Genomic DNA, 10,678 nt, shown 5'->3' with positions numbered 1-10,678 from the left:
TTCTCTCGTTGATCGCATAAGCCCAGAGCCACACAAAATTCAAAAGTGTGATATGAGCCTAGATAGATGTGACGTGAGCCTAGACATATGTGACATGAGTCTAAACAAATATGACATGATCTTATGGAGACATGACGACGCGAATCTATATAGACTTAACATGACCCTATTGCGATCCAACCCTAGCTACACTAATATTGTACTAAGCAGTTAACATCATCTTTAAGACTTGTAAGGTCTCCCCTACCTATGTCCTAAAAAGGATTTTTTGCCAACGTCAATTTCTAATAAAAATTCTTATCCTTGCCAATTATGAGTACTAAATGCCCAATTATTACTCATAATTTCTCGCCAAACCAAATCCATGTGAGCCTAGCTATTACTAGACCCATGTGAGCCAAGCAAGCTACACTTTGACATGACATGAGCCTACCCAAACGTGATGTGAGTCTACCCAGACATGACATAAGTACGTCGTGACGTGAGTCTACCTAGACGTGGCATAAGCCAGTATAGACGTGACATGAGTCTACCTAGATGTGACATGATTTAAGCCAGTCTAGACATGACATAAGCCAGTATGGGTGTGAAGTGATTCTAACTAGACGTGACATGATATAGCTCACCAAATTACCAAGTATTCAAGCTATTTGGAGCTACCTATGACTCTATTTACCTTTTTATAAAGAGTCTACCTATGACCCTATTTATCTATTTATATTTCTAAAAGAGTTTGCATACCAAGATGACCCCTCACACCATAGTTTGCCAGTCAAATTACCTTCGACTGTAGATATATAAGTTTCTTCTTTGAATGCCCTTATAATGACCTTGTTGTCTCCATCAAGAATGATAACCCATTTTGTTCAAAGTAGTTTGTGATGGCCAAGGCAAAAAGGAGGTTCCTTTTCATACTAGGACCCAAAGAATGTTTGAAAAACAACTTACTAATGATAGAATGAACCATCTTGAAGTACTACATTTATTGTGTTGTTGCACACATCTTGAATATGGTCATAAACAACCCTATCTATGTAGCATTATTGGATTCTTCCTTTGTCTTTAGATTGTTGTTCTTGGCATATGCTTGTTTGTTCCTACACTCTTTAGCTATGTTTCCTTTCATATTACATTAAAAGTGTTTTACTTTTCTCTTCTTACTTGAAGAATTTGAATCCTTGCATGTCTTCTTTGTGTTAGTGGAGCTCTGGTGACCACACCATTACAACTCTTCATTTGCATTTTCTTATCTAGAAGAAATGAATTAAATTTTTAAAAGGTAAGAGGAGTTCGCTTGACACCAACATTTAAAGATGTAACAAAACTAGTATATATAGGTGGCAATATCCCAAGACAATAATGCACGAGGTTTGGAGATGGTACACTCATGCCAATTATAGTCATCTAGTCTTAGAGATCGTTGGTTCTCGCAAGAAACACCTCCATCACTTCCCCTTCATTTAGCTTCTCATGTTGAAGCTAGATTTGTGGTCTTATGTTAAACAAGCATAGCCATGCGTCCGCAGCTGTGGAGATAACTTGAACCATAATTGTCACAATATCTACCACACTAGTGAGACAATGGCATAGAGAGCATCTACATCCCTTCTTCCCGAGCTTAGATGAGGTCGGTAGCAAGTTGTATATGTATAGAGAGAATCTACATGCCTTCCTTTTTAGAGCTTAGACAAGGTCAATAGCGAGTGGTACATAGTTTCCTTTGTGCATCTAAAACACCAATGAAGTGTCCCAAAGCTCATAGAAGGACAAGATAGGCTTTAGCTATAACTTCGATAGAGATAATTGGTGTTGATTATATTTTCATCAACACTAAATGGTGGTGGACAAGGTCTTGAGAAAGAAGCTATTTCTTCTTTAAGTTCTTTTAGGTAATAATCGACAAAGAAGTTTTGTACCAAGCTAGATCTTTGATACCATTTAAGAGGATACAATGTGCGGTGTTGACAATAGTCCCAGGAGTATGTCTTTCATAGGACAAAAATTTAAACTCAACTTACATAGTAATAGAGATAGAGAGCAATATTATATTACTTATGTGATGCAATAATAGTGACGCGTGCTTTTATGAAGTGAGAGCTTCGATGGCTAATCTCAAAATACTGAAATAATTTCAAGATGATTACTAACTACTTTTAGTATTGCTTGTGCTTGAGCATAATGTGCTTTTGTGTTGCAAGCTATACTCTAATAATAGAAGCTAAGAGTGTAAACTCATAGTGTGACGAGTGAAAAAATATATGGGTAGGACTAGTATTGTCTCTACAAAGAGCCAACATGAGGACCAACTATGTAGCAAGAAAACCAACCCTTCCTAAACCATAGCCCCCCACAACTTATTGAAACAAGCTCATAACAAAGCTTTATACATATGGATAGTTCACACTCAACCTTGAAGACATGATTCTTACACACCTTCATAATGTTATTGCATTACCACCCCACATCCATGAAAAAAGTGTATACTCTTACTTAGACACAAAGGAGGTGGTCTGTTTACTACGCATGCTTACAAGCTCTATTTATAAAGGTGTAAGTTTTTTAGCTTTGATTAGTCATGTGTTGAATATTTTATATTCAAAGGGAAAAAACTCTTTTTTGAACAAATCATGAAAGTTACAATAATATATTATCTTTAAAATTAACTAAAATACCTTAAAAGTTACATTTTTTTTAAATTGAAAAAATCACTTAGAGGAGAAAATGAGAATTTTGCAAGTACCTTATACATAGTTTACAAGTGCATTGTACGTACAGAGTTTACAAGTCTGTGTGTATGCATATTCACATGTTTACGGATAACGTTTACAATAAGCCTATTTTTAATACCCCTCATCACTTTGTTTCCTATACATATACATATACATGTGTACATAAAAACACAACAAAAACCCTTTCTTCTATTTCCCCAAGTAGAGTGGGATTTCTAAGTCAATCTACCTACAAGATTCACCTCTTATCATTTAGGGGCCAAGCTCAATCCCCCAATGGACACACCCCCACTCCTCCCATATTTTATGCCTTTCCTAACATTTCATTTGAAGGCCATAAGCTCGGGTTGACCTTCAAAACATAAATGTTTGTCTAAATTTAAATTTTAAAAAAGTTCAAAATAGTGGCCTTTGTGGCCATTTTGCAACCCTATTTTCTAAGAAGCTTTCTTTGGAAGGTTTTAAGAGCTTTGATGCACTCTGAAGGCTTCAAATTTGAGCACTTTGAGTCCTATCCCCTAAAAGGAGAGAGATATTTTCAAAGGATATATTATGTAACAATCCTGGCATGTTAATTTTCTTTTGAAGATAAACCTTCTATCCCTGACCTATGGGCCGATTAATTGATCTTACTAGGACCTAATATAGTCTCACCAGACAAGGATGACTAGATTCATTGTAAGCCTTTGTTCACTTTACTTTCTTGTGTAGCTTAAACCCTAACGTGTTTCTTGTGGATGGCACGAATGTCTTGTTTCAGTACAAGGAGTGGTACTATAAAAAGTAAGACTTTTGTAGCTACAAGGCAACACACACACTCTCTCCCACTCTCATCATAGAAAAGTAAGAATGTCTTGTTTCAGTACAAGGAGTGGTACTATAAAAAGTAAGACTTTTGTAGCTACAAGGCAACACACACACTCTCTCCCACTCTCATCATAGACAAAACACACGTGTATCCTTGGTCATAGACAAAACACTCTCTCTCTCTCCCTCTCATCATAAACAAAACACACGTGTAGCCTTAATGCTAAGCCCATCAATGGCCCTTTTTTTATAAAAGTACAACGAGAGTATAGAAACTGTAGAATTGCCATTTAAAAATGAACAAAATACGGTTTACATCTCTACATATATGAGAAGAGTTGTAAAAGCTTTAATGTCAGTTGTACAATAGTGGAAGAGTAGAGGGCAAAAACTGTTAAGGAAGGAGGCCACATTGACCATGCTTTTCTAAGAGCTGAGCAAGCTTTTTTTTCTTTGCCCCAAGCAAAAAGCACCTTTGCTCAAGCAAGAAGCAAAAAGCACCTTTGATCGAGAAGCACCTTCACTCGACAAAAAGCTAGGGGTGCTTTTTTGAAAGCCTGCTTTTTTATCATGAGAACAGCAAGCTTGCTTTTTGGGCAATAATTGATGCATGGCAGAGAGGGCTAGTTTGCAAGGTTGGATTGAGAGAGGGTATCACAATGGTGGGCAGCTGAGTCCAACTTCAGGGCTGATCTAGGGCTACTAGCACTGCTGCTACTATCAGAGTAAGACCCAAATGTAGTCTTGATCTGCAGAACTCCAGTAGGTGAGGCCAAGCCTGGGCTATGGCTCTCTAATTTAGCAGTAGGGCTTGCATGCTGATCCCAACTCTCTTCTATCAAATTAAGGCATGATTGATCACCAATAGCATTAGTATTAGTGTTAGCATTAGAATTGTTGGCCTGCAAAACCTCTGCTAATGGTCCTCCAATTGTAGGATTATCCCACGTTATGGGTACCCAACTTGATGATCTATTATACCTCCCCTCATCTTTGCTAACTTCAGCCCCCACCGCCATGCTTAGCCCCATGCAGTGAGACGGGTCTACCCCCACCATATCCTCCTCTCCTCCAAATTGAGTCATGGATAAACTCAGCGGAGATGGGCTCTGCTTTAGCCTCGTGTTGGGCAAATTGGTGGCGATGGATAGATCAGAATTGGACCTGCTGCGCTTGGTTTGCTCTTCTGCAAGCTGATCAAACCATGATAAAGTTAGCGGTGCCGATTCCCGGGTTGCTCGAGGCCAATCGCCGACGAATGGGCGGAGCGCCGAGTTGTCGGCGTCTCTGCCGCTATTAAGGCAGTTGAATGGAAATGCGGGCTGGCTGGCAGCACGCTCGGCTTTGACGAGAGATTCCAAGTCCATGAGGGCTTTGGTGGTGGCGGGTAGGTTGTTGAACAGTTTGGTGGTGGTCGTGGAGGGGTTGGCCTTCAGCAACTCCGCTAAATTGGGCGGCGCCTGCTGTGGCTGGCCTTCTAAACTCCTCATCGAGAGAGAACCCACGTTGTGGGCGTTCTCCAGAAGCCGCCTGAGGGCTGAGGGGTCTGATGATAGCATGTAACTATCGTTTGTACCTGACCTGTAAATGATACGCTTATAATTAGTAGTGAGGATTAAAGCTAATCAAACGCATAACCATATATTAATTCTTCGTAGTACATGAAACAAGACGCAAGATTAGGTTTAAAAAATGTGTAGTGAAGCCTTGATAAGGCAAGCTTCAGAAATAGGCTTGGTAATCAAGCCACACAGAGCTTTAGAATGCATATTCAAGCTTGCCTATCAAGCAAGAATGTGTCATTACGCAAGACAAACTTTAGAAAAGGTTTAGTAAGATTACTAAAACTAATCAAACAAACAAATATAAATGAAAGTTAGTTGGCAATTAAGCAAGAGCTAAGCTAACTCAAGTAGGTTCAGCTTCACAAATAGACAGGCTTTTGGTCAAGAGCAGCAGCAGAGAGACAAGAGAAGCATGGTAATTAAGCAAGAATGAGTAATGAAAGCATGGTAATTAGACAAGAATGCGTAATTAAGCAAGGGCGTGTAATTAAGCTTGATAATTAAGCAAGGACGTGTAATTAAGGCTTAATCATTAAATAAAAATGTGGATAGTTAACCAAGGCAAGCTTTTGAGCTGGTACAGTGGCATGCAAACCATGGGGCGACACGGAAGAGAGCAAAAAACAAAAACCTTTTTTTTTTAGTACGAAAGAAAGATGGGTCTCCATACCTGCTCGCCTCGTTAGAAGCAGCTCCGGAAGGTTGCAAGGAGAAGTGCAGCTGGGATTCCCTGCACAAACCAGGAGAGCTAGACTGGACTGAAACGCCAGAGAAGGGAGTGCAAGGATTAGCCACTAACCCCATCGAATTAGGGTTGCTCATAGTTGTAGAGGAAACATTAGGAGCTGCTTGGGCAGGATTAGGAGACTCAATAAGAGGCTCATTGGTGTTAATTGCACTGTTAGTCTTAGCTCTGGAGCGATGGCGGCCACGATGCATGTGCCTTTCACAATATTTCTGATCCGGCACCACTTCTCTCGCACACCTCCATTTCTTCCCATCTGTTCTACGGCACCTCCCAGGCTCAAGATCTGGATTGCCTCTAAGGCCGGAATAAAACCCACCTGCAACACACGAAAACCAAGGCAATTGAGATAATCGAGCTTAACCAGAGATAAGGCTTTAATCAGATACTTAAGACTTAATCATAGAGAAGGCGGTGGCAACATATCGTCTAGTAAAAGAACCCTAATCATGTAACTAATGCAATTCGCAGCACTAATCTCGAGTATTTCCTAAAGACACTCTAGTGAATCAATGATAACACTACATATTATCCTTTAGTTAAGATTATCGTATTGATTAGTGCATTGAGCTCGGATTTATCACCTGCGTTGGCGCTGCCAAGCTGGATTGAAGCAGCTCCCATCCTGCCCAACGATGCCACACTGTTGATAATTGGCAGCAGGAGGGCTGGCGGTGGGGTGACGCCCGAGGCAATATGCTTGAACACGTAGGTCTGCTGTGTGAACTCGGCCCATTGTTCGGGTGTGAAGAGGCTTCGAGTTGGCCCTGCAAGAGAGACCCGGAGAATATATGTCAAAAATCTGCTGGTGGGCTTCTGTAGAAACCAGTGATAATGTGCTAATCTCTCTCTCTCTTTCACACACACACACATGCACATAACCCGACGCAGACGCAGACGCAGACGCAGACGCAGCCGTTAACCAGGTTTGTTTAGGTTGGGTGCAAGATTAACAGCAATTAGCAATAGACGAAAGCACCATCTAATAGACCTAATTAGAGCTAAACAGAACAAAATCACACTGCATTTAAGCCTAGGCTAAATGCATTTAAGCCTAGGCTTAATGCTGCATACCACTACAAATTTGAGCAGTGAAAGCACGTTAAGGAATTACAAAGGCCATGGTACCAACCAAGATTAAAGACATATTCGCAATCATTAGAGCCACACTCCATAAAGACTAGGTTCATGTAATAATTTAGTGCAGCAGGGGAGGACAAATGCAGTAGAAATGTGTGAGTCATGCTGTTACATACCCAAGTTAGTCAAGCTCCCTTGAGCGCTTGCAGCAAAGGCAGCTTGAGCGCTCGCAGCACATAACATGAAGGAGCTTCTAGCAGAGTTATTGTTAGAGATGGAGCTCGTATTGTAAGAGTCCAGATACATCAAGCTGCTACTGTTATTATGGTTCATAAGGTGGGTCTCTAGCGCTGCGTGTGGAGAGAAGGACTCCACACGGGCAAGCTTCAGCAGCCTCGTGTCAGCCGCCGCCTCAAGCTCACTTGCCGAGCGGCAATGGCTGCCGAGCTGCAGGGTGCTGGATGCTGCGCCGCCAGGGCCAGCATACAGTAATGGGCTGGGCCCGTTGGCGTTGTTTGAGAGAGTGTTTGTGTCGTTGCTGCAGCTGCTGTTGGTGCCATCGCTGTGCGCAGAAGTGAAGGAGTTAATCGCACTGCAGCTGCTGCGTGATAAGGCAGCGGGCTCATGAGTGAAGTCCATGCTCCACTCCCTACTGCTGAGAGAGGGAGAGGGAGTGGTCAAGCTCTTCAAAGGGCTCTCAGATCTTTCTCTCAAAGGAGAGTGTGGTGATGGGGGGGACCCAAGGAGGAAGAAAAATTGGAGGGTTGTGGACTGTGGGTCTAGGCAGAGCTTGTGTGGGGCACGGAATGGGGATGATGGATCATGTTAGGGAAACAGAGAGATATAGAAGAAGAAGAAGAAAGGGGGAAGAGGTTGGGCTCGTTGGTGGGTGGGAAAACAAGACAAAAGTAGATGGACTACTAGGACTATAGGAGGATATGGCGATGAACTAGGAGAAGATGAAGATTGATAGAGAGAGAGAGAGAGAGAGTGTGTGTTTGTACCACAGTCTACCCACCTCTCTCCTACATAGTAAAGTTAGTCATGGGCAATCTTCACCTATGTACCCCCATCCTTTAGGAAAAATTTATATCGATCCATGCTTCCGTGGCACCTCGTTTTCATAAGACTTGGCACATGTGAGATTTGTCAACTTGGTAGAAGATAATTGGAGTAGAAATAAGGGGAGCTTCACACACAAGACTCCCTTTGCCTCATGCTCTTGTAATCTCCCAGCCTCCTTGCACACTACGTAGACACACATCAAACAAATGAGGAGATTATGATCGCCCATCCTTCATGAATAAGGGGTCTTCCCCATCCAAGCCCTCTACAATCTAATAAGCCCACCTAGTATGTAGACTACCTATGTGTCACCAAGTTGTCATTCCACTAGGGACTTGTTGGGCTTATCTTATAGTGTTTCATACGCCTTGGTGATGCCACACATGTTTCCTAAGACGTAAATATAATTCTAAGAAGATTTCCCATATTCTGGATGAAAAACCTTGGGGCCCTTCACGGCTGAAAGTGAGCGTCATCTTCTTCACCCCCATCGTTTGCTACCACAAATTACATATGGTCGACACTATAAATGAAGGGATTTCCTTTAATCCAGTAAGAGCTCATGTGACAAAAGATGAGCAGGAGTGGTGTAGCTAGCAATCGACCTTACCTAGCATGGCAACAAGCAAGTAGTAGCTAGTTGCTAGCATTGAGTTTGCACCAATTTGTCAGCCACTGTTTATTTTCATCATACCTACCACATCAATAGCAGTTGTTGCAGTCAGTGGCATGAAGGGATTTAATACAAATACTCTGCATAGTTGCACCCCCAAACAATATCTCATCATGGTCCTCCATACTTCCCAAAGACATGTAAATTTGGCAATTGCGAAAAATCCATTACTCTCTTTTGTTGGACCCACATGTTTCCCTAGTAACCAGTCAGATCAAAACATGTTTCCCTAATAACCAGTCATATCAAAACATGTTTCCCTAATAACCAGTCAGATCAAAACATGTTTCCCTACTAACCAGTCAGATCAAAACATGTTTCCCTAATAACTAGTCAGATCAAAACATGTAACAACCCATTTTATCCCTACACCATCTTGACATTTGGGACCGCATACTTTTCAAAGTTGCACAACTCCACAAACCATGCAAAATATCCTCCGCACGAGCCTTACATCTAAGATAGGCTCTTGAAGCAAACCCTCTCTTCAAGATTCCCCCCCTCCCACTCCCAGGGAAAGCACCCACTAACACCTTCCACACAAAAGTTATAATATAAAGAGAGAGGCATGTTTGCCATAGCTTCTTAGGGAATATCACTTTATAGAGAATTTAACCCTTCATTGTAGCTTGTTTAATTTAGAAATCTCCATCTCTTTGGCCATCATCTACATGTGTAGGCTTACAGTAATAGGTATAACCAAAGGAATATCTCTTGGCCATACCCAAGCAGTTACCCATACCTAACCAATCACCCATACCTCTCAAGTTGGTGTTCATGCCGAAAGAGTTTTTAGTTTTTAAACCACCTCTTTCAGCACTGGCTTATCAAACCTTGAAATACCAGACATCAAGGCCATATGTTTATCATCCCTTCACCCAAGGAGACGACCATCCCCCCATAATTCCTCTAAATGTATAATCTTTTTGTTGTTAAGTCTTGTAGAAACCTCAGTATCAAGCAAGGCCAGAGGAGGATCAAACAAATGAATTTACCATATAGAGTAACCCATTAAGAAGTTCATAGAAGACCTCTAAGAACCTTTTCCATTCTAGCTGGGGGGGGGGGGGGGCATACTTCTTTTTGGATTTTCATCAGATACACAATAAAAGGGATATTCTTTCTTTTGATGAAAGCCTTAGAGGGAGCTTTACAGAACTTTCTCTACCCATGACGGACCCTTCCATTTATCCTTGTGGACAATTTCCTTCTTAAAAGTTGGCTCTTGGAGTCTAAGATTAAGGTTGATACATGTTCATAGAAAATCCCAGCTATTCAAGATATATCCAAACCCCCACATCTTTTAGGTTTACAAACCTCAGACCATGAGCAAGCCCTCTTCCCTCTCTTGTTTCTCCATAAAAGGACATCACATGCTTAAGGATATTATTCCAATGACTCTTCTTAACTTCAAACAAAGGGTACATAAGCAAGAAGGATCATGAGATCTCCCTCTTCTAAATCCATATTGCCTAGGAGAGATATGATCTTCTGAAGCAAGGGAGTCACCCTGATGGCCACAACTTTGGTAAGGATCTTGTATAGAAGAGAGGCCACTGATATTGCATTCATAACCTAGAAACACGCACTTCTTAGTGATGGAAAAAAAACAAATGTGCTCTTTTGATCGTGGGGGTGGCAATGGCTTCGTGGCAATGCTATATACACCATCTATGAAGTTTGAGGACTTGTTTAATATCACTAGATTACAAAGTGAGTGAATGGTTATTAGTTGAATTTACAAGGAAAAAAAAGTGTGCATCACTAGAGAAATGCTTAGAAAAATTTTGTTGCTTAATGGTAGTCTTTTGACATGATCTCCTTAAGTCCATACAATGGCATATTAGTTCTTGATGCAATATAGAGATTATTTCCTTTCAATGAAATTCCTTTTCCCTTGCAAAATGAGAAAATAGATCTCATATGGCTATCAGACACATTTTTTATTTTCATAGAAGCTCATTGTCACCTTTAACTCTCCCCATGCATGTTACAAACCTTTGGAAAAATGCTC

At 41.2% G+C, this 10,678-nt stretch overlaps 1 protein-coding gene across 1 annotated transcript; it reads right to left on the bottom strand.

Moving 5' to 3' along the window:
• Nucleotides 1-3,805: 3,805 nt before the first annotated feature.
• On the bottom strand, nucleotides 3,806-7,836 carry LOC147614731 (growth-regulating factor 6-like). Its single transcript, XM_086780068.1, has 4 exons — nucleotides 7,103-7,836; nucleotides 6,431-6,613; nucleotides 5,772-6,165; nucleotides 3,806-5,117 (listed from the first exon to the last, which is right to left on the bottom strand). Exons 1-4 carry the CDS (start codon nucleotides 7,563-7,565, stop codon nucleotides 4,160-4,162), a joined length of 1,998 nt encoding a protein of 665 aa, XP_086636194.1. The 5' UTR covers nucleotides 7,566-7,836; the 3' UTR covers nucleotides 3,806-4,159.
• Between the last annotated feature and the right edge of the window lie 2,842 nt (nucleotides 7,837-10,678).

The sequence above is a fragment of the Cibotium barometz genome, chromosome 41, assembly GCF_041138505.1.
Source record: "Cibotium barometz isolate CiBa-2024 chromosome 41, ASM4113850v1, whole genome shotgun sequence".
Lineage (NCBI taxonomy): Eukaryota > Viridiplantae > Streptophyta > Polypodiopsida > Cyatheales > Cibotiaceae > Cibotium > Cibotium barometz.
The sequence above is the reverse complement of the archived record's forward strand: the minus strand, read 5'-3'. Positions and strand labels throughout refer to the sequence as shown.

What these genes read in the sequence shown, in the direction of transcription:
- LOC147614731 (XM_086780068.1), bottom strand. Translation starts at nt 7,565, where the DNA reads ATGGACTTCACTCATGAGCCCGCTGCCTTATCACGCAGCAGCTGCAGT. An exon ending in AGGGAGCTTGACTAACTTGG is followed by an intron (nt 6,614 to 7,102) that starts GTATGTAACAGC and finishes TCTCTCTTGCAG; the next exon opens with GGCCAACTCGAAGCCTCTTC. An exon ending in GCTTGGCAGCGCCAACGCAG is followed by an intron (nt 6,166 to 6,430) that starts GTGATAAATCCG and finishes CGTGTGTTGCAG; the next exon opens with GTGGGTTTTATTCCGGCCTT.